This window comes from Mustelus asterias, chromosome 14 (genome assembly GCF_964213995.1).
Source record: "Mustelus asterias chromosome 14, sMusAst1.hap1.1, whole genome shotgun sequence".
Lineage (NCBI taxonomy): Eukaryota > Metazoa > Chordata > Chondrichthyes > Carcharhiniformes > Triakidae > Mustelus > Mustelus asterias.
In genome coordinates this window covers 32,106,167-32,131,045 of record NC_135814.1, presented here as the reverse complement: position 1 = coordinate 32,131,045, position 24,879 = coordinate 32,106,167, and the positions used below count along the sequence as shown (strand labels likewise).

Genomic DNA, 24,879 nt, shown 5'->3' with positions numbered 1-24,879 from the left:
GTACCAAACACAGCATTTCGATCTCTGATTGGCAGATCATTTAAACAGGAAACAAAAGAAACGTACGTGTTTAAATTGTTCTTAATTGGTTGATCGGAAGTTTTGGTTTTATTTTTGCCATGGAACGTGGTCTCACTTGTTATAACTCGGACAGTTCCTCCTTCACTGCGTGCCTTCTTCAGAGACACAGCAGCTACATCTTCTTTTGTTATAAATCTAAAAATAAATATTTCATACCGATTTTCAAATGAGCACTCCATTTTCATTATTGGAAAGTAACAAAGAAACACAATTACTAAAGCAGGAATAAATAAAACAAACCAAATAATCTGTATGCACGATGCACACCAGTTTTCAGCTTTTGTATTTAAATTTCATTTAAACAATTGGAACAAATAGGAACTTAGGAATATAAAAAATAAACAACTTCAATAAACAGACTCTCACTAAAAACTCAGTGATAGTCTCCTCCTCCTCTCCATCACCGAAAAAGGGTCAACATTTGAACAGGATGCGCTACATAGAGAACACGGTAAAAGTAAACAAAAAGGTATGATAGAACATAGAACATAACAGCGCAGTACAGGCCCTTCAGCCCTCAATGTTGCGCCGACCTGTGAAACCAATATAAAGCCCATCTAACCTACACTATTCCAATATCATCCATATGTTTATCCAATGACCATTTACATGCCTTTAATGTTGGCGTGTCCACTATTGCAGCAGGCAGGGCATTCCACGCCCTTACTACTCTCTGAGTAAAGATCCTATTTCTGACACCCGTCTTATATCTATCACCCCTCAATTTAAAGCTATGTCCCCTCGTGCTAGCCGTCACTATCCGAGGAAAAAGGCTCTCACTATCCACCCTATCTAATCCTCTGATCATCTTGTATGCCTCTATCAAGTCACCTCTTAACCTTCTTCTCTCCAACAAAAACAACCTCAAGCCCCTCAGCCTTTCCTCATACGATTTTCCCACCATACCAGGCAACATCCTGGTAAATCTCCTCTGCACCCTTTCCAATGCTTCCACATCCTTCCTATAATGCAGCGACCAGAACTGCACGCAATACTCCAAGTGCGGCCGCACCAGAGTTTTGTACAGCTGCAACATGACCTCATGGCTCCGAAACTCAATCCCTCTACCAATAAAAGCTAACACAACGTACGCCTTCTTAACAACCCTATCAACCTGGGTGCCAACTTTCAGGGATCTATGCACATGGACACAGAGATCTCTCTGCTCATCCATCTTACCATTAGCCCAGTACTCTGTAATCCTGTTACTCCTTCCAAAGTGAATCACCTCACACTTTTCCACATTAAACTCCATTTGCCACCTCTCAGCCCAGCTCTGCAGCTTATCTATGTCCTTCTGTAACCTGCAACAACCTTCCGCACTGTCCACAACTCCACCGACTTTAGTGTCATCCGTGATAATAACATGAAAATGGAAAGTCTCAATTAACTGAGGGTCAAATATTAGGAACATCCCAATAAAGTCTCACCTTTTTGTACAGCTTTGTAAACGCTGGCCTTTCATGATGTTTTCTAGTGCAAGTAAAGGACTACAGAAAACCAGGCCACTCTTCCTAATTATTCTTTGTTTCATAGCAGTTAAGCTGAGCCATTCTCGTACAAATCGCAGAAGCTGCAAGTTTGTTTAAAATAAACCAGGGGGTTAAAATGCAAATTTATACAGAAGCAAAGGTAAAATAAACTGATATTGTGGCGGACTCAGTTATTTAATTTCCTGCTATTTCTAGACCAGGTGCTTTAAGACAACGTTAAGATTTTCTGTGTGTAAGTTAACACTACACTCTCCTTAACTAAATGAGCAATGATAAGATCAACAGTACCACCAATGCCTTGTGTCACAAGGTGGCCTTGAATATACAACATAAACTTATTAATTTTCAAAGGAAAAACATACATTGGATAGGCTAAATGTGGACACTAGTTACCATTCTAGCACCACTGTGTATGCGCAGGTACATAAATACTGTCCTGCATACGTGCACAAAGTGCATAAAAATTAACCACTGATTCAATGTGCATCTAGTAGCACCTTTTTCAATTGAAAATGCCTTCAATTATTTTTAAATGTTTCAACTGATGAGCAATAATGATGAGCCTAAGCTTCGTGGAAGCATTCATGCCACTGAGTCAGAGCATTGTGGGTTCAAGTCTCAGCCCAGAGTCTTGAGTACATGTTCCAGGCTGAGAGCACAACATAAAAAGTCTTATGAAAGAGATATTAAACGGAGGCCCACTCACATCGACATAAAGAGATCCCATAGCACTATGCGAAGATGAACGAGGGAGTTTTCTTGATGTTTTGGCCAGTATTTATTCCACAACTAATGGCTACAACAGATTATCTGGTCATTATGTTATTGCTGTTTATGAAACATTGCTTTATGAAAACTTATTGCTCAAGTCCACACTTCAAAAAGAACCTCATTGCCCGTAAAGCCCTGTGGACCATACTGATGCTTTGAAAGGTGCTGCATAAAAACCCACATTATTCAGTTGCAATTGTATGAACATTTACTGCTCTTCAGTGAACTTATTGTAACTCAGTATTTTGCTTTTTAAAAATTCATTCATGGGATATGGGTGTTGCTGGCAAGATGAGCATTGATCACCCTTGACGAGGTGATGAGCTGCCTCCTTACCACTGCAGTGCATGTATTGCAGGTATAGCAACAGTGCTGTTAAAGTAGGTGGTTCCAGAACTTTGAGTAAGTGACAATGAAGGAACAATGATACATTTGCAAATCAGGATGGCTTGTGGCTTGGAGGGCAAACTTGTAGGTGGTGTTGTTTCCATATGTCTGCCACATATTTCATCAGGGTGGCACGGTAGCACAGTGGTTAGCACTGCTGCTTCACAGCTCCAAGGACCTGGGTTCAATTCCCGGCTTGGGTCACTGTCTGTGTGGAGTTTGCACATTCTCCTCATGTCTGCGTGGGATTCCTCCGGGTGCTCCGGTTTCCTCCCACAGTCCAAAGATGTGCGGGTTAGGTTGATTGGCCATGCTAAAAATTGTCCTTAGTGTCTTGAGATGTGTAGGTTAGAGGGATTAGTGGGTAAATATGTAGGGATATGGTGGTAGGGCCTGGGTGGGATTGTGGTCGGTGCAGACTCGATGGGCCGAATGGCCTCTTTCTGTACTGTAGGGTTTCTATGATTTCTATGATACCTTAGATGTTGCACAGTAATTTGGGTCAGTTAAAAGGAGATGTACTTTGTCAAACCTGATTTTACATAATACAAGTTGTGGTGCTCAGATTGTTGCCAAAATGACTATTACGGGTTAAAGGATTCTGACAATATTTGTCATACAAAAGCATACATCTTTAAAAAAAAATCTATAAAATCATTCCACTTAAAAACATAAATACAATTCAAACCTTACCACTGCACGGTTTTTTTTCTGATCAAAGAATGTTGGTAAATCCTCCCAGTTCTCTGACTTTACATCCAGAGGAATAAAATTGCAGTTTAAAGGCTCTCCCTCCTAATAATAAACAAATAGCGGTAATCATTTACTTGAACTCCTCAGTGCTGCACATTGTACAAACGATCAAGATAATTCCAGGGGATCCAACACCAGGGTAAATAACACTCGCCATTTTGTATGTGGTAGAAGCAAACAAGGACATTAAAACAGGCGCACTGATAAGACTGTCTGAGCACAAAGCCAATTGAATGAAATGTGATCTACAATCTTAATACCTCAAACTAAAATTTAATCTAATCAACTCCTCAGGATCATTTTGAAAAGCAAAATAATCCTCGGCACATTTTCAAAGAGTGTAGGACAGCATGCCAGAACAGCATCAGGCATACCCAAAAATGGGGTGCTAACCTGGAGAACATACTATATATACATACAACATAGTTGGGATGTTAGATCTATAGCCTATCAAGCAACATTTGCACTGCAACAACCAGTTCACTATTGTTCCGCCAGGGTCACTCAGCTGTAGATAGCAGTTCAGCCAGAGTTCGACAGAAGATTTGAACTCAAGAGGCAAAGTGAGGGTCACTGCCCTTGACATCAAAGCAGCATTTAATCTGGTGTGGCATCAAGAAGTACTAGCAAAACTGGAATCAATGGGAAACAGGGAAACACTCCCCACTGGTCGGACTCATTCCCAGCACAATGGAAGTTTGTTGTGGTTGTTGGGAGATTAATCATCTCAGCCCAAGGACAGTTCTGCAGGGGCTCTTCAGGATAGTGTCCTCGGCCCAACCATCTTCAGCTGCTTCATCAATGACCGTCCCTCCAACATATCAGAAGTGAGGAGATTTGCTATGATTGCACAGTGTTTAATACAATACGATACTTTGCAGATACTGAAGCAGTCTGCATCCATATGCAGCAAGGTCTGAACAAACCTCAGGACTGGCAAGTAACATTTGTGCCACAAGTGCCAGACAATAACCATCTCCAGCCAGAGGGAACCGAATTATCTTCCCATGACATTCAATAGCGTTGCCTTTATGGAACAGAAACATAAATGGATAAAGTTATATAAATACTGTGGCTTCAAGAGCAGGCCAGGGGCTGGGAATTCTGCAGTAAGTGACTCACTTCCTGATTCAGCCTGTTCACCATCTACAAGGCTCAAGTCAGGAATATGCTGAGACACCCTCCACTTGCCTAGATGCATACAACTTCATCAATGCTCAAGAAGCTCAACACAATCCTAGGCAAAGCAGTCTGTTTGATCAGCACCCCATTCACTCCCTTAAACATTATTTCAGTCTCTCCAGCATCAGTGCAGTGGTAGCAGTGTGTACTATACACCATATACACCGTAGCAACTCACCATGCCTCCTTTGACACCACCCATATGGGGAGGGGATGGTCTAGTGGTATTATCGCTAGACGATTAATCCAGAAACTCAGCTAATATTCTGGGGACCCATGTTTGAATCCCACCACCTCAGATGGTTGAATTTGAATTTTAAAAAAAAATCTGGAATTGAGAATCTACTGATGACCACAAAACCATTGTCGATTGTTGGAAAAATGCATCTGATTCACTAACGTTCTTTAGGGAAGGAAATCTACCGTCCTTACCTGGCTTGGCCGACATGTGACTCCAGAGTCACAGCAATGTGGTTGACTCTCAACTGCCCTCTGAAGTGGCCCAGCAAGTCACTCATTTCAAAGGCAAATAAGGATAGGCAGTAAATGTTGGCCCAGCCAGTGACACCCATGTCCCATGTATGAATAAATCAAACCTTCCAAATCCATAGCCTCTATCATCAAGAAGAACAGGGACAGCATATGCTTGGGAACACCACCATCTACAAGTCCCCCCTCCAAGTCACACAGTATCCTGGTTTGAAATGATATCCCTGTTCTTGGGCCAAAATCCTGGGACGCCTTGCCTAACTGTAATGTGGCTGTACCTATACCCCATGGACTGCAGCGGTTCAAAAAGGCAGTTCCCCACCACTTTCTCAAAGGCAATTCCGGATTAGTAATTATCATTGGCCTTTCCAGCCACACTTGCGTTCCAAGAACAAACGAAAAGGAAGAATGCTATGCAGGACTGTCTGGCGAAGTACTGGGAATGACCTGGCCCTCTACTGTCTCTGAAAACAAATGCAGTAACTCGTGGAATTCTTTGGCACAAAGATAGTTCAAAATCTGTTCAGCTGTCTTTGTCACATCCCTTATGTTCACTTGGCCCATTGTCCAACTCAGTGGAACTGCTCTGGTTTGCTTCCACGCTTAATGATCCAAGGAGAAATTTAAAAATAAACCTGCACTATTTCATTTAGATTGTTTGATTTGAACTACTAGACAATTCTATTTTTCCACAAACAAATAAAAACTGACCGAACCAACAGAAGTAGAGTAAACGGACAGTTTAATACAGGGGCAGCATGCACCTCCAGTGGGGGTGGGGTGGGGTAATAATGTGCCATTGTATTCAATTATTAATATGAATTGTTAATATGTTAAGCTGTTACATGTAGAACTGATTTTACAAAAAGTTTAATATATTTGTCAAAAGTGTTTATGATGAGGATAAGCAATGCCACAATGCAAAAACTAAGATGTTTGGGGAAGCAACTTTATGTTCAGTGATGGTACGGTGGCAGTGGTTAGCACTGCTGTCCCGCTAACCACTGGTTCGGTTCCAGGCTTGGGTCACTGTCTGTGTGGAGTTTGCACATTCTCCCCGTGTCTGCGGGAGTTTCCTCTGAGCGCTCTGGTTTCCTCCCGCAGTCCAAAGATGTATGGGTTAGGTAGATTGGCCATGCTAAATTTCTCCTTAGTGTCAGGGGGATTAGCTAGGGTAAATGCATGGGGTTATGGGGATAGAGCCTGGGTGGGATTGTGGTTGGTTCAGTTTTGATGGGCCAAATGGCCTCCTTCTGCACAGCAGGATTCTATGAATCAGATTTCCCTGGGAATTTCCACCATTGCAATGATGCATCTTTGTCATGGGGAACCTCGAACAAAATAAAAAGGAAATTATGGACTAAGTTACACACTTTATGGCATTGCATATTTTCTGAGGTGTGTAGCCACCAGACTCGCTGTAAACAAGTAGAAGGTATCTTGGCACTTCTAACGCCACCCCCCCCACCCCTCCAACCCATTAAAATCAAGCCACTTTCCTTCATTTATTTTTTTAATGCTGTTAGATTTAGGAAAAATCAAGGCAAAGGTACTCCAGCAATAGCTTAATTTATTGTTTCCCATACCGATCTTGAAGCAGAGAGAGCAAAAATCAAATAAAACTGAATTTCACTGAAATTTATTAGTCGTAAGTCTGAATCAGAAGGTTGTTGGTTCCAAGTACCAACTAGGAGGCTGATTTTAAAGTTTAGTCCCTCGATGTGCACCCACTGCCTACCATGCAACCCATCCACTCAACAAGCCATTTTGGGGCAAAGTATTTGTTTGGCTGCAGCAGATGTGTTGGATGTACCAAACTATGAATGGCGAATAGCAGTTGGAGCCTGAGAGAAGAGAGAGCCAATCAGAAGAAGCAAATGTTAATTAAGAAGTTATCTGAACCATTTTCTTAGCGGTTTCCAAAGACTGCTGGTTAGGTTGCTCACTGCCCCTACAAATGAGCAAAGTGTCACACTGACATTAGCCCAATGTATGTTGTAGTACTCCGACTTCCATGTTGCAAATGGCCTCTTAAATAGGGCTGTAATTTACTGACGCAGCTTTCAAGCCAAATGACAACTCCACTTTTGACAGGTGTCGATGGTTAAAATCAGCTCTAGGACTTGTGTGCACAATCCAGGCTGACTTTTCAGTGTAGCACTGAGAAAATGCTGTGTTGGTGGGGGTGCTGTCTTCTGATGAGATGTTAAACCAAGGCTCTGTTTAGCTAGGTGAATGTAAAAGATCTTGTGGATTATTCAAGGACTGTGTTCCAGCTAACATTTACCTCGCAACCAGCATCACTCACAACAGCTCCCTCATCATTTATTTTTACTGCACCAGGCTTGCTTTTAAAATAACCATGCATACACTTCAAATAATAATTAATTGGCTGTGAAAAAACCTAAAATAATCAGAATCATAACAGCGTGGAAGGCATCATAAAATGAAGATTGTTTTTTCGCAAGCAGGCAAAGAAATCATGTGTGTTTGAACTTACAAGATTTGTGATCAGAAACAGAATTTTTCTAATTTACTGGTTAAAAAGAATATTTGTTTCTGAAACATAGTTTGCTGGGGATCTTTGAATGCTGTTTCACTAACTTGTAAGTGTAATGCAAGACCCATGAATACACATCTGTACCAGAATAGTATGCACCAACATATGGAGATGAAATTACGAATAATACCTTGGTGTAGAGATATATTCTATCGGTATTCTTGCTTGCGCAAAACATGAAGCCATCATAAATTGGAACACTGCTGTCACAAGTGATATCAGGTTGTTCTATAACAGAAATGTTTGAAAGAAACACCATGATTAATTTCACAAAAATAAATTCTCCTTCACACATTCAAATATGGGATGCCAGCAAAGCAGATTTTTAAAAAAATATCAGAAACTGCTGCAAGTAACCTTATGGTGTGAAGACAGGTTTGCGATAGTCGTTAAGTCTTTCATCATTCATTTGATCAAGGCACCCAGCAAGAAGTCAACGCACTCAAGGCAAGAATTGGGTAGGGGGAGTGGAAACAGTGTTGGAATTTATAGGAAGATTCTATGAAATGCCACAACTTTGAGAAATTATGTTTCTTACACTACAGCAGAGGGTTTTAGGGAAGTCTTGAAGAATATGAAGGATTGGTGAAACTGATAATAAAGAGGGTATATACCTCAGATAATCACAAAATGATTAGAAACAAAATTCTGCATGCAAAAAGTCATTAAAATACTTTGCCATAGGCCACCATTGAAACAAAATATATTGCACATAACAGCAAAGGGGTTAATCAAAGAAACAATTTATAAAGGGAACTGACGGGGTGCTTGCTGGTTGGAATAGACTAGTTGGATTATAGGATGAAAATTGCCAGAGACTTTAAAAGCATATCTGTGTAAATTATTTGATGCATCTGTGATATGGTGAATAGTGAGATGTTTTGGGCTTCAAAATGCAGTCAGTGCATACACTGAATTGGTAAAAAGGAATCTGGGACAATTAAAAAAATCAATGTGGTCAAGACTATAATGAACAATAAGCAAAATGAGAAACTCGTTAAATAAATATCATAGTGGGGGAAGACAACAAAACACTAATCGTGTAAGGAAATCTAGAAATAAGTCAAGTTAGTGGATTTAGGATATACCGTGGCTGAAGATAGACAATCTAAAGACTTGATGGGTGGGTGAGGATATTGTAAGTGATGATATTAGTCATGATGTTTCAAAGTCCTTCGGGGCCAGAATCATGCCTTTCATTTGGAAAATTGTAAATGTCAGTCTGTTACATAAGAAGGCAGGAAGTGAGAAACCACAGACCCATCAGTTTAATATCACTTCTGGAAAAGTTATTGGAATCCATTACCAGACAGTGACTAAGCACTTGGATATGCATGAACTTATCAAAGGGATTTGTGGATGATAGGTCACATCTAATTATTCGAGTTAAATTTTCTAAGGAGGTCATTAGGCATCCAAATCACCAAATATCAGTTTACAGGTACAAAAAGTAATCAAAAAAGCTAATGGAATTTTGATCAAAGGGTTTGGAATTCAAAATTGAAGTATAGATGCTTCAGTTGTGAAGATCCCTCAGTCAGACCCCATCTGGAATATTGCACCTGGGGCACCTTGCAAAAGACATGCACATTTATTAGAATGGAACAAGGGTTTAAAGGCTTGATTTTGCAAATGCATTGGTTTGAATTTCTTTGGCAGGTTGATAGGTGATCCAATTGAGGTGTTTAAAAAAAGAAAGTATTTGCAATTGTAGAAAGAGAGAATTTATACCCTCTAGTGGGGGAATATCCAGAACAAGGGGGCAAAAATCTAGCCCCCTTATAAAAATAAAGCAAAGGCTTTAAATCTAGGTTATTTTGGAGCAAAATCAAGAACCACACATTGGGTAGCAGAAATCTAGAACTGTCACTTAGAAAAGGCCTTGGATATTGGGCCAATAGCAATTTTAAAGACTAAGATTGATTCTACTTAGTAATGGGCATCAAGAGACATGAACAAAGGTAGGTAAATGGAGTTAGGGTACAGATCATCTGTGATATCATGGAATGGCAGCCTCAGATCTAAATGGCTTACATATTCTTTAAAAAAAAAATGATGGATAAACATCTGGTTAGGAATTGAACAGAAGGTTATCAGATTAAATAGATCAATATAATCAAAATGCATCAAGATGATCATATACCGCTTTGAGATGTTGTGGGTAAAGTACTGAGCCATGATGAGCAACTAATGAAAGATGATTAGCATAAGTTTAAAGAGTTAGACACACTTTGGAGATTTGCTCCACCACCTCTGGGATAATCAGTAAACAACATTGCAAAACTTGCGCTCAAGAAACGAACTAAACTGGGTTCAGTGCTTACAATAAGTGAAAACAATTAGTTGTAGTAACCGATGTGAAGAACAAACAGAATTACCTGGCTGCTGTTGATTCGCGTTGTGCATTCTTTCTTCAGTTATGGAAAGTGCATTGCTGCTTTTGTCAATATCAATCAATACAAGGTTTTCCTCAGATTTCACTGTGCTGTTGTGTACCTGTTCTGTAGGTGCGTTTGATTCATCTTTTTCCTCATTCTCCAGGTCAGGTAGCACAGTACAGTCAGTCTGAGGCTGGGTTGCCCCTTCACACTCTTTTTCACTTGGATTTGCTTGACAAGGCATGTTTTCTCCTTTCTGGTCATCTGTGTCAGGAAAAGCTTCAGTTTGAAATACTACACGGACAGCTCGAGTGAAGGGAGGCAATCGATGACCCCCAGGGAGGGTTGGGCGCCCGGGAAGGGGGTGCCCCCTGGGCATTGCCAGCATGGACCCTTGGCATTGCCCAAGGGGCAAAGTGCCAATGCCAGGGGGCACCAACCAGTATAAGGGACAAGTAACAATTTATACTGTGTGTGAAGAGAGTGCTGGTTGATTAGCAAGTGACAAAGTAATTTCCTCCTCACCCCCCAAAGTACCAAATGTTTCCCCTGATTTTACCAAAATACTCAGCTATTTTTAGTTGAAGTAAAATACTAATATGTCAACTTGAGGCTTTTTCTAGTAAATATTTTTATAATACATTTACAAGTGATGGAAAATAAAAAAATGATCTTACCAACATCTCTGAGAGTTTCACATATTTCACAGTAAGACAGTAAGGTATTGTTGGTGTATGTGCACAACTTGCAGTTCCACGATTTTTCAGTTACAGGCAGTTTTCTTGAGGTAAGTTGTGCTTCACCCAGAAATCGTTGGGTGCTTTGAATTCTAAATGGGGATGGTGTCATCCCATCTTTGGCCTTTCTCTTTCTTGCACTTGTACAATTTTGGACTGGTGAACATAAAGATTTAAATCGTTTAGTCTGTGGTTCAAAGTCAGCTTGTAGCAGCAGCTCGTCATTGGATATTTTGCACTCTTCATCATTCTCGTTTTCATCATCTTCTACTGCATTTATTTTATCCAGTTTTTGTAGTGGTTGCTGAACTAATTTGGGGGAATCTGGAGATTTCTGCAGCTCAATTATATCAGAAACCTGGTTGGCTGGCAAACCCTGAGGGATTCTCTTGCGTTTCTCTGCAGTGTCAGGTTTTGGTGAGAAGAATGAGCGGATGTCATGTTGTTTCTCCTTCTCAAACTAAAAGGAAAGCATAATTCATTGCTTCAAAAATAACGTCAAATATGTTAAATCAATTTACCTCGGAAGCTAGAAATCTATAAAGTTTAAAGGCCCATTAAACTGGGAGCACTTGCAGTCTTCCATTAAAACTGCAATAATTCAGATGGCATTTGCTAAAGTATATGGACTATAACAGGTGCTTATTAAATTCAACAATTACTGCAAATGTAAATCTTTCTAATCTTTAGCATGCTGAAAAAGTGACATGTTGAAGCCTTTTGTCTTGAACTCATGAGGACACTTACCTGTATAAGGGGAAAATAACAATTCATACTGTATAAGAGTACTGATTGGTTGGCAAGTGGACAGGGCAGTGTTGACAATGCCACTTGCTAACCAACCAGCACGCTTTTCACATACAGTATAAATTGTTATTTTTCGCTCATACTGGTAAGTGTCCTGATGAGTGCAAGATGAAAAGCTTCGACATGTCTCTGGTTTCAGCAATACTCAAACAACTACTTTCTAACTTTGTAAAGGTTTTGTTATACATAGTGAGGCAATGAAAAACTTCCATGTTCATATCAAGCTCAGTAAATCTGTGACTCAAGATTGTTTTACCACCTTTAGCTATGTACGGAATTAAAAGAGAAAAGGGATAATATCACCATACAATTCTTCAGCCCTAAACCTTGCTCAGCTGTTAACATGAATTAGATTATAAAGTTCAGAATAAGACTTAGAATTTTTTTTTGTTGAGAGAATCGCCCCCTTAGCTTGCCAATAATCATGTTTTCAAGCAGCTCAATTTTTGCAATGAGGTGATTAAATCAAGGATGTTTTCAGGTTGAAGTGTTTGGGAAGACAAAATTTAAAATCACAGCACTGACGTCAGTATAATCTGCAAATACTGACTCTGTGAAATCTTCACCTTCGACAGAGAAGAAAACACTTCAAATAGCTTGGAAACAGAAGGTGTCACACTTGCCATTTTCCTTGACAAGACAAGCCTTAATTATATTATAGAACTGTCTCAGTTTGTGACATGATTTATACCTTACCACCTCTTGATGGCACACCTCCTGGCTGACTGCATACGTCACCAACCATAACACCATCACTGATTCAAGTGGTGAAGTCCTAGGTTTCAAAATTTGGACAACCCTCAAGTGCTTGAGGACAGGCTAGGGAAGATGTGGAACATAAAGGAGAGCTCAAATTGTGAATGAGGCTACCTACGTCATACCGTTGCCCACACACTGAGCTTCTGCCCAGAGAGATCCACTTGTGTCACAACCATTCAGACCACGCAAGCTGAAGCCATTGAATAGCTTGTTAACCTCAACATTGAACTATAACTACCGCCCTAACCACACAAAATATTTACACCACTATAAATGTGTGTGTTTGCGCTCAGGACCCAGATGCCAGGGTTGATGCTGCACTGTGTCAGTCACCCAAAAATTGCCCGGATTGGCAAATTAGTAGCTTTTCAGCGTGCTCACTGTCCAATTCAGGAGATTGGAGTCCTTGAAAATAGAGAGCCAACACATGGGCGGCACGGTAGCACAGTGGTTAGCACTGCTGCTTCACAGCTCCAGGGACCTGGGTTCGATTCCCGGCCTGGGTCACTGTCTGTGTGGAGTTTGCACATTCTCCTGGTGTCTGTGTGGGTTTCCTCCGGGTGCTCCGGTTTCCTCCCAGTCCAAAGATGCGCGGGTTAGGTTGATTGGCTATGCTAAAATTGCCCCTTAGTGTCCTGAGATGCGTAAGTTAGAGGGATTAGTGGGTAAATATGTAGGGATATGGGAGTAGGGCCTGGGTGGGATTGTGGTCGGTGCAAACTCGATGGGTCAAATGGCCTCTTTCTGCACTGTAGGATTTCTATGATTAAGAGATACTAGCACAAAAGGAGCTGCAGCCTGCAGGTAAGGGAGTCTATCTTGAGACATTCCCTCGGCACTTAAGAATTTTGAGGTAAAATTGGCCACAGCTGCTGGATCACCAATCCACAGGGCAGCCCACAGCCGAAGCAGTGTCCAGATAGGTGGAAGGAGCCCCACTACCACCCTGTGTAGAGTTCTAGCCCACCCGGTCGGCCGCCAGGGGCCACCTTCTGAAACTGCTGTGGTTCCAATGTCACAGGTGGCCTGCGGTTCTGCTGGAAAGCTCCAGTCAGCCTCTGGTCAATGGCCTTGATTAGCTCATTATCTTAATCTATCAGCCTAATCCAGCCTTCCTGACTGGAGCCCCAATCAATGCAAGCTCAGCACTTCTGTCCTCGCGGCTGTTAAGATATTTCACATTTACATGACCGACATGACCCAAGCTGCAGCAGGTGATAATGACAAATTGCAGTTGGCTCTTCGCTGTTGCATCGGGGAAGTGTATGACGTGCACTATTCTAGGTCTGGAAATCTACATCTGCTTTTCCATGGACTAAGCAAAATTGGTGAAGAGAATAATAGGTTATATGTGCATTGCAGCCCCCCAACTTCAAAGGATTAATGTCTGCACTCATATAGCCTTGCATGCTCTGCATCAACAGCCTGGCATTTTCCTCACCCCCCTCCATCTTGCTTGTGACCACAGGCAGTGTATAATTCATGGTTTCCTGGTAGCAATGACGTGGAGATGCCAGCGTTGGACTGGGATAAGCACAGTAAGAAGTCTCACAACACCAGGTTAAAGTCCAACAGGTATATTTGGTAGCACAAGCGTTTGGAGTGTCGCTCCTTCTTCATAGACATAGATAGAATGCAGGACTGGGCGGAGAAGTGGCAGATGGACTTCAACCCGGATAAGTGTGTGGTGATCCATTTTGGCAGATCCAATGGGATGGAGCAGCAGTATAAAATGAAGGGTACCATTCTTAGCAGTGTAGAGGATCAGAGGGACCTTGGGGTCCGGGTCCATAGGACTCTTAAATCGGCCTCGCAGGTGGAGGATGCGGTCAAGAAGGCGTATGGCGTACTAGCCTTCATTAATCGAGGGATTGAGTTTAGGAGTCGGGAGATAATGCTGCAGCTTTATAGGACCCTGGTTAGACCCCACTTGGAGTACTGCGCGCAGTTCTGGTCACCTCATTACAGGAAAGATGTTGAAGCCATTGAAAGGGTGCAGAGGAGATTTACAAGGATGTTGCCTGGATTGGGGGGCATGCCTTATGAGGATAGGTTGAGGGAGCTTGGTCTCTTCTCCCTGGAGAGACGAAGGATGAGAGGTGACCTGATAGAGGTTTACAAGATGTTGAGGGGTCTGGATAGGGTGGACTCTCAGAGGCTATTTCCAAGGGCTGAAATGGTTGCTACGAGAGGACACAGGTTTAAGGTGCTGGGGGGTAGGTACAGGGGGGATGTCAGGGGTAGGTTTTTCACTCAGAGGGTGGTGGGTGAGTGGAATCGGCTGACGTCGGTGGTGGTGGAGGCAAACTCGTTGGGGTCTTTTAAGAGACTTCTGGATGAGTACATGGGATTTAATGGGATTGAGGGCTATAGATAGGCCTAGAGGTGGGGATGTGATCAGCGCAACTTGTGGGCCGAAGGGCCTGTTTGTGCTGTGGCTTTCTATGTTCTATGTTCAGGTGAGAAGGAGCGACACTCCGAAAGCTTGTGCTACCAAATAAACCTGTTGGACTTTAATCTGGTGTTGTGAGACTTCTTACTGTCCTTCCTGGTAGCAGCCAGGATTCCTTCCACCTGCACCAGTTTTCTGTTCCACTTCTATTTCAACCAGAATGTCTGGTAACAGGTTGCTTACATGGTGATAGTTCCTCCAGATCATGACTCTTGTAACAAACCTGGGCAAAGACGCAAAGTGGCACGACAATGAAAGCTATGTTATCCAGCTGACACCAGAAACATCCTGGAGTAGTCCTTCAACATGCTCAAATAATGATTCAGCTGCCTGGCTTATTTTGGAGGATTAGGTTGTCAAATTAGTCTGTTGTACGGTGTATCGGCATAATTTTGCTATCAACTGTTTCCATCTCTGGAACATAACCTAATTTAGCCCCTTGCCTCAGCTCATCTGCTCTGAGATCCTCAAAAGCTTCAGTTACCTCAAGACTTGACTATTGTGCTCCTGACCAGCCGCCCACACTTTTGATTTGATTTATTGTCACATGTATTAACATGTTTCTTGCATGCTATACATACAAAACATACTATTCATAGAGGTGGAAACGCGATAGTGCAGAATGTAGTGTTACAGTCATAGCTAGAGTGTAGAGAAAGATCAACTTAATGCAAGGCAAGTCCATTCAAAAGTCTGACAGCAGCAGGGAAGAAGCTGTTCTTGAGTCAGTTGGTACGTGACCTCAGACTTTTGTATCTTTTTCCCGACGGAAGGTGGTGGAAGAGAGAATGTCTGGGCTGTGTGGGGTCCGTAAATTATGCTGGCTGCTTTGCCAAGGCAGCGGGGAGTGCAGACAGAGTCAATGGACGAGAGGCTGGTTTTTGTGATGGATTGGGCTACATTCACGACCTTTTGTAGTTCCTTGTGGTCTTGGGCATTGCAGGAGCCATGCCGAACTGTGATACAACCAGAAAAAATGCTTTTTATGGTGCATCTGTAAAAGTTGGAGGGAGTTGTAGCTGACATGCCAAATTTCCTGAGTCTTCTGAGAAAGTAGAGACGTTGGTGGGCTTTCTTAACTATAGTATCGGCATGGGGGGGACCAGGACAGGTTGTTGGTGATCTGGGCAGCTAAAAAACTTGAAGCTCTCCACCCTTTCTCCCCATTGATGGAGACAGGGGCATGTTCTCCTTTACGCTTCCTGAAGTCGATGACAATCTCCTTCGTTTTGTTGACATTGAGGGAGAGATTATTGTTGCCGCACCAGTTCACCAGATTCTCTATCTCATTCCTATACTCTGTCTCGTCATTGTCTGAGGTCCAACCCACTACGGTGGTGTCATCAGCAAACTTGAAAATCGAGCTGGAGGGGAATTTGGCCCTTTAGCAGTATAGTAGGGGGCTGAGAACACAGCCTTGTGGGGGACCGGTGTTGAGGATGATCGTGGAGGTGGTGTTATCGCCTACCCTTACTGATTATGGTCTGTGAGTTAGGAAGTTCAGAATCCAGTCGCAGAGGGAGGTGCCAAGGCCCAAGCCACAGAGTTTGGAGAGGAGTTTTGTGGGAATAATGGTGTCGAAGGCTGAGTTGTAGTCAATAAATAGAAGTCTGAAGTAGGTGTCCTTGTTATCTAAGTGTTCCAGGGTTGAGCGCAGGGCCAGGGAGATGGCATCTGCTGTGGACACGCTGCAGCGATAGGCAAACTGTAGTGGATCAAGGTAGTCGAGAAGACTGGAACTGATTCGTGCCATGACGAACCTTTCGAAGCACTTCATAATGATGGATGTCAGACCCACCGGCTGATAGTAATTAAGACACACTGCTTGGTTTTCTTAGGTACCGGGATGATGGTCGGCTTTTCGAAATAGATAGGGACCTCAGATTGCTGTAAAGAGGGGTTGAAGATGTCTGCGAATACTCCCGCCAGCTGATCCGCACAGGATCTGAGTGCTCGTCCGGGTACCCCATCCTGGCCAGTCACTTTCCGTGGGTTGACCTTCGAGAAAGCTTCTGACATTTGCAATGGTGACCCCAGATACAAGTTCATCCAGGGTGGAGGGCATGCTCTCGCTGACCTCTTGCTCAAAACGGGTGTAGAATGCATTGAGCTCATCAGGGAAAGGTGCATTGGAGCCGGCGATTTTACATGCTTTCATCCTGTAGCCGATTATGTCATGCAGACCTTGCCATTGTCGGCGGGGGTCGGTGTGGCTAACCTGGGACTCTAGCTGGGTCCAGTACTGTCTTTTGGCATCTTTGATGATCTCTTTCGATCATATCTGGCTTTCTTGTATAGTCATGATGTGGAGATGCCGGTGTTGGACTGGGGTAAGCACAGTAAGAAGTCTCACAACACCAGGTTAAAGTCCAACAGGTTTATTTGGTAGCAAATACCGTAAGCTTTCGGAGCAATGCTCCTTCGTCAGATGGAGTGGTCTCTGTTCTCAAACAGGGCACAGACACAGAAATCAAATTACAGAATACTGATTAGAATGCAAATCTCTACAGCCAGCCAGGTCTTAAATGCACAGACAATGTGGGTGGAGGGAGCATTCAACACAGGTTAAAGAGATATGTATTGTCTCCAGACAGTACAGCTTGTGAAATTGTGCAAGTCCAGGAGTCAAGCTGTGGGGGTTACTGATAATGTGACATAAATCCAACATCCCGGTTTAGACCGTCCTCATGTGTGCGGAACTTGGCTATCAGTTTCTGCTCAGTGACTCTGCGCTGTCGTGTGTCGTGAAGGCCGCCTTGGAGAACGCTTACCTGAAGATCCAAGGCTGAATGCCCGTGACTGCTGAAGTGCTCCCCCACAGGAAGAGAACAGTCTTGCCTGGTGATTGTCGAGCGGTGTTCATTCATCTGTAGACGCTACGACAACGGATGAATGAACACCGCTCGACAATCACCAGGCAAGACTGTGCTCTTCCTGTGGGGGAGCACTTCAGCAGTCACGGGCATTCAGCCTTGGATCTTCAGGTAAGCGTTCTCCAAGGCGACCTTCACGACACACGACAGCGCAGAGTCACTGAGCAGAAACTGATAGCCAAGTTCCGCACACATGAGGACGGTCTAAACCGGGATGTTGGATTTATGTCACATTATCAGTAACCCCCACAGCTTGACTCCTGGACTTGCACAATTTCACAAGCTGTACTGTCTGGAGACAATACACATCTCTTTAACCTGTGTTGAATGCTCCCTCCACCCACATTGTCTGTGCATTTAAGACATGGCTGGCTGTAGAGATTTGCATTCTAATCAGTATTCTGTAATTTGATTTCGGTGTCTGTGCCCTGTTTGAGAACAGAGACCACTCCATCTGACGAAGGAGCATTGCTCCGAAAGCTTACGGTATTTGCTACCAAATAAACCTGTTGGACTTTAACCTGGTGTTGTGAGACTTCTTACTGTTTCTTGTATAGGTCAGAGTCACCTGGTTTGAATGCCTCTGACCCTCCCAGAACTCTGCTGCTCATGTCCTAATTCACACCATGTCTTGTTCATCGCTAATGGGTAAGCAATGCCTCCATTTTAAAAAAAAAATCCATTTAGCCCTTTGAGTCTATGCCACCTCTTCACAGAGCAATCCAGTCAGACCCATTTCCCTGCTTGATCCCCAGTCCTGCAAATTTATTTAATTCAAGTGCTCGTCCAATTTCCTTTAGAAATCATTGATCAACTTTGTTTCCATCACTCATGTAGGCAGCGGGTTCCAGATCATTATCTCTGTGTCAAAAAGTTCTTCCTCAGACCACCCCTGCATTTCCTACCTAAAACCTTAAATTTGTTTCCTCTTGTCCTTCTTTCATCCGCCAACAGAAACAGCTTTATCTTTTCTACATTATCTAAACCTGTCATAATCTTGAACACTTCTACTAAATCTCCTCTCAATATCCTTTGCACCAAGAACAACCTCAGGTTCTCCCACTTAAGACTGTAGCCAAAACCCACGTCCCTGGAATTTTCTGGGAAACCCCCCTCTTAACCGTTTCATGGACTCTCACTTTGTTCCTAAAACTGTGATGACCAGAACTGAATGCACTACTCTAATTGTGGCCAAGTAGAACTTTATAAAGTTTACAAATTGTTGTTCAATTAAGATTTATCCTTGTGCCTTTCTTCTGTGCTTGTTCACCTGTCCCTGAGCTGCTATAAAGAGTATAGTCATTAGCTACAGTGTGGGAGGAAGCAGACTGCTGAACTTCTATTGAAGGCTCTACATGGCTGTGGTGATCAATCTTAAACAGCTCTGGGCCTTAAGGGCACAATTGCAGAAATCGTGGCTACAGCAGTCTGATCCAGCTGGCTGTATCACAATGAAAAGGACACTGACAGAGTTGATGGTAGGGAAACAGGCAAGCTGTCATTCTGAGATGATAGCCCATCTTCCATGGGCCAAGACACATGCATCACCACTCCTAGTCATGTCCTGTCTGACTGGCAGGACAAATCCACCAGAGATAGTGGCACAGTGGTATATAGTCACAAGGGAGAGACCCTGGGGCTCCTCAGTATTGGTGGCGCAGGGGCGAGGGGAAAGGTTTTTATCTTGACAACTCTGGTGATGTCTGAATTCGCACTGCATGCATCTTTCCACTGTCTTCCTAAGTATCGACTTTTGTGAATTCTGTCTGCCCGAAAGGAACAGCATACAGGTCTTCATGCCTGGACCAGGGCCTCCAAATTGGAGAACTCGTGACCCCTTTCCACAATTTTTGCAGCCATTTTACCCTTTTCAAAGCTTTTCCTGCTATCTGCAGGTACACTGCATTCCTTAGCTACTGATGTCTTTAAATGGCATCAGACACATCTGATTGCCTGTTCTTCTAAACAGCCAATAAGCCTTATGAACAGCACTGCCTGCACACTTGTCTCATTACACTGAGGTCTCAGCACCAGTTTTGTGCAATCCCTAACTACTTGAGCAAATGCCTGCACTGTGCCTCAACCCCTATATGCCCGTTTGGGATTAAATCAATTTTCTAGGCAGAGGCAATGGTTACAGGATGACAAACTGGCATCTGAACATTGAGGAGTATGAGACACTTAGGAAGGACAGGAAGTTAAGAACAGGTGGAGTGGTGGCTCTATTGATTAATGATGGTATTGCAATTTAGAAAAGGATGGCTTAAATTCAGGAAGCCAGAATGTAAAAGCAGTTTGGGTTGAGATGAATAATGATAAAGAAGTCACTTGCAGAAGTGGTGAGCTGCTTCCCTCATTATAAATACACGGTAGGACACCAAGTATAAAATAGATAACAGGAGCTTGTCAGAAACATACTGCAATAATCATGGGGTATTTTAATCTACATATAGTCTGGAAAAATCAGATGGGCAAAGATCATGCAGAGGAGCAGTTCATAGAATGCTTTCTTAGAACAGCGTGTTCTGCAATCAACTAGAGGACAAGCAGGCCTGATATTATGCAATGAGATAGGATTAACTGACAACCTCATTGTGAAGATACCTCTAGTAGCAGCAGTCATAATATGACTGAATTTTACTTCAATTTATTGGAGAGAAAAGTGCAGCCAAGACTGGTATTTAAAACTTAAATGTCCTTAAGGGACAGATCAATAGATATTCAGTGGCCCAAGACATTTAAAAAGAATATACGAAATAAACACATCCCAGTGAGAAAAAATTCCAGGACATAACCAATCATTTGTGGTTAAATAAAGTTAAAGACAGTATTAAACTTAAAGAAAAAACATATACTTACGCAAAGACAAGTCACAGGTCAGAAGATTGGAAAGAACATGAAAGAATAACTAAGATTTATAAAGGAGGGAAAAGCTAGAGTACAGGAGAAAGTTAGCAAATAACAAAGATGAATAGTAAGAGTTTCTCTTGATATTTAAATGAGAAGAGTTAACAAAGTGTGCACTGGTCCTATAGAAAGTGTGTCTGGGAAATTGATAATGGAAAGCAGAGCTAGGGCAGACAAATTAAACAGGTATTTTGCATTGATCTTCACCATACAGGACACAAGTAACACACCAGAAATAGCTGTCAATCACAAAAGGAAAGGACAGAGAGAAGCTCAGCAAAATGGCAATTACCAGAGAAGCAGTACTGAGCAATTTGTTGAGTCTGTGGGCTGACAAATCCCCTGGCCCAGATGGGCTTCATGCTAAGGTTTTGAAAGAAGTGGCTAAGGAGATTGCTGATGCATTTTGTTTTAATTTTCAAAAGTGCCCTAGATTCAGGGAAGTTTCCATTAGATTGGAAGATAGCAAAGGTAACACCTTTATTCAAAACAAGGGAGGGAGACAGAAAGCAGGAAACTCTAGGCCAGTTAGCTTATCATCGGGAAAATGTTCGCAGTCATTATTAAAAGACATTATAGCCCGGCACACGGAAAAATTCATGGCAATCAGGCAGAGTGAACATGGTTGTGTGAAAGGGAAATTACGTTTCACCAATTTATTGGAATTCTTTGAAAGAGTCACATATGTTGTGGATAAATGGGAACAAGTGGATGTACTGTACTTAGACTTCTGGAAGGTATTTCACCAAAGGTATTGCAGAAAATGAAAGCACATGTTATAGAGATAACATATTGGCATGAATTGAAGTTTGGCTAGCTAACAGGAAACAGTTGGCATAAATGGGTCTTTTTCTGGTTGACAGGAGCCAATGAGTAGTGTGCCACAGCATCAGTTCTGGGGCCTCAACTTTTTACAATTTATATAAATGACTTGGATGAAGAGACTGAAGGTATGGTTGCTAAATATGCTGCTGACACAAAGGTAGGAAGGAAAGTAAATTGTAAAGAGGACCTAAGGAGGCTACAAAAGGACATAGATAGGTTAAGTGAGTGGGCAAATATTTGGCAAATGAAGTATAATGTGGGCAAGTATGAAACTGTCCATTTTACAGGAAGAATAAAAATGCTTCTGAGCTAAATGGTGAGAGATTGCAGAACTCGGAGGTGCAGAAGAATTTGGGCATCTGAGTGCAGTAAATACATTAGAAGCAGTTCAGTGAAGGTTTATTAGACTAATACTGGAAATGAGCAGGTTGTCTTATGAGGAAAGGTGTATCCATTAGAGTTTAGAAGAATAAGAGGCAACTTGATCAAAACCTTTAAGATCCTGAGGGGTACTGACAGAGTGGATGTGGAGAGGATGTTTCCCCTTGTCAGAGAATCTAGAACGAGTGGTCACTCGAAAAATAAGAGGTTGTTCATTTAAAACAGAGATAAGGAGAAATGATCTTTCTCAGCGGGTCGAGAGACTCTGGAACACTCTTCTACAAAAGTTAGTGGAAGCAGATCCTTGAATATTTTTAAAGCAGAATGAGATAGATTGTTGATTAACAAGGCGATGAAAGGTTATTGGGGTATGCAGGAACGTGGGGTTGAAGTTATCAGATCAGATATGAATTTATTGAATGGCAGAGCAGGTTTCAGGGGCTGAGTGGTCTTTTCCTGCTCCTAATTTGTATGTAGGACTAAAGACTTCACGGATGTTATTATTATTTTCTCCACTAGATCTTTAATTCTGAAAGCAACGTTAGCACCACATAAACCCAAACAAAAACTAAAGCAGGATAGCTAAATTAAGGGATCATCCAATTTAACCCAAAATTTCAGAAGATACTTTTCGTTAAAATAAATACCAAATATATTGCAGGTGAAATGTTATGGTCTACACTGATAACTGAATAAAATTGCAGTTATTTATAAATAATTTATTTTCTAAACTTTGAAATTTTAAAATTCTGTTTTAAGACGATTCGCTGCAGGAACCAAAGATCTGAAGGAAGATAGCTTTGTGAAATATCTTTGTAAATTAGAATAACATAGATACATGGCACAGAGCATGAACACTAATCAAGTTGATCTACAAATATCATAACGCACAAGAGTGGCTCCAATAGTTTATGAGCATCGATAGATACTGCAATTGGAATTACTGCCTCTTTCCAGTTTTGTTCTTTGAGTACTGCAATTTTGTAAAGCAGTTTCTTGCTTTTTCTCACGATAGTGCAGTATAGAAATAGGATGCGGCAAACATGGCATGGTAAATTGAAAATATAGAGGTGACAAAGGATATGAAAAAGTGTATCACATTATAACTGGCACTATTGTATTAATATTGATAAACAGATGAGACAGATGTTACTCATCATACTGTTCTATTACAACATGTGTACTCAACCATGGCAATCGGTAAATAGGTTTTAAAAAGAAAGAAATCAGTATTTATATTACATGTTGCACATTTCACATTCTTACATGGGTGAAAAACATTCCATCCTCAGTTCCTGGTAAATTTTCATTTGGCACCCAAGCCAAAGCACTGTTCAAGAAATCCCATTTCTCTTTATCTCCTTCCTCTACTTCCAAGCGCTGCTTTATTCCATTTAATGTGTTACTTGTAACACGAGTCTGTAATTCAAAAGAGAAGTAACTTATCTCCACTGACCAATGCATGAGCTATTTGGTATTTCAACTAAACCTACAAAATTAAAAACCAGCAAACAAATCTTCAAACTTAGAAATATTCTAAATTATGATTTATGCATTTTAATCGTACATTTTCTTAAACCGAGCATGACATTTTCAGACTAAACCACTCGTTAAACTGCAGTGCCAGCTTTCATTAATCTTGCACTAGTTCTTTGCCATCACCTCTGATGATGGGATCCTCCAGTTTCAGAAATGAATAATTAGCGAGACCCCCATAGTCAACTGAACATGGAAATGCGTAGATTGTAATTGTACAGAAATCTATATACTACATTGCAGGTACATATTCTTAAATATCTATACCCTCTTCCTGCTTAAATGTTTCCCTTCTCTCCTGAATCTACAAGCTGGAGTACAGATTCATCGCAATTTGGCCAAGCGTCCATTCTTTAAGTTTCAGTCTGGACAATAAAAACAAGTTATTTGATTGTGTGGAAGGGGAAATAAAGCAAACAATAAAAAAATGTAACAATTAAATCTTGGCTGGATTAGAGCCCATACTTAAAAAGAAATCTGAAGAGATGAAAGACTCTAGTATCATAGTGGGTGGCACCGGTGGTACAGTGGTTGGCACTGCTGCCTCACAGCACCAGGAACCCGGGTTCAATTCCCGGCTTGGATGTGCGGAGTCTGCACATTCTCCCCATGTCTGCGTGGGTTTTCTCCGGGTGCTCTGGTTCCTCCCACAGTCCGAAAGACGTGCTGGTTACATGCATTGGCCATGCTAAATTCTCCAGTGTACCCGAACAGACACCGGAGTGTGGCGAGTAGGGGATTTTCACAGTAACTTCATTGCAGTGTTAATGTAAGCCTACATTAGTGGCACATTAACATATCACTAATAAATACATTTTAAAATTTTATTCAGTTTATGACGAATAGTCACAATGTTCAAATTTGTTCTGGAGCATCCCAGAGATAGAGAGTTTGGATTTATTTGTAAATCCAGTTGTCTTCGAAGAGATATATAATTTTATTCAAAATTTTTTAGCTGTTTATAAAACTGTCATGGAAGTGAGAATGTGGATGTATTCGCTCTGTGGAGAGAGAACAGAGCCAACATTTCAAGTCTGGATGGCTCTTCATCAGAGCTCGGTAGCACAGTGGTTAGCACTGGTGCTTCACAGCTCCAGGGACCTGGGTTCGATTCCCAGCTCCGGTCACTGTCTGTGTGGAGTTTGCACATTCTCCTCATGTCTGCGTGGGTTTCCTCCAGGTGCTCCGGTCTCTTCCCACAGTCCAAAGATGTGCGGGTTAGGTGGATTGGCCATGCTAAAAATTGCCCATTAGTGTCCTGAGATGCGTAGGTTAGAGGGATTAGCAGGTAAAATATGTAGGGATATGGGGGTAGGGCCTGGGTGGGCTTGTGGTCAGTGCAAACCCGATGGGCCGAATGGCCTCTTTCTGCACTATAGGGTTTCTATGATTCAGGCTTGAAATTTTAGTTCTGTTCTCCCTCCACAGATGCTGTCAGACCTGCTGAGATTTTCCAGCTTTTTCTGTTTTTGTTTCAGATTCCAGAATCAGCATTAAATTGCATTTAT

The 24,879-nt window shown here is 42.0% G+C and overlaps 1 protein-coding gene across 5 annotated transcripts in view; it reads right to left on the bottom strand.

Moving 5' to 3' along the window:
* The window catches only part of zranb3 (zinc finger, RAN-binding domain containing 3), a 113,119-nt gene that overhangs the window by 15,500 nt on the left and 72,740 nt on the right, over positions 1–24,879 (bottom strand). For all 5 annotated transcript variants that reach the window (XM_078228058.1, XM_078228059.1, XM_078228060.1 and 2 more), the window contains 7 exons: positions 23,102–23,254; positions 10,772–11,291; positions 10,095–10,358; positions 7,847–7,944; positions 3,426–3,527; positions 1,512–1,654; positions 67–216 (listed from right to left, as the gene is read on the bottom strand). In XM_078228058.1, coding sequence (XP_078084184.1) covers positions 67–216; positions 1,512–1,654; positions 3,426–3,527; positions 7,847–7,944; positions 10,095–10,358; positions 10,772–11,291; positions 23,102–23,254 — 1,430 coding nt within the window. The remainder of the gene's footprint in view (positions 1–66; positions 217–1,511; positions 1,655–3,425; positions 3,528–7,846; positions 7,945–10,094; positions 10,359–10,771; positions 11,292–23,101; positions 23,255–24,879) is intronic.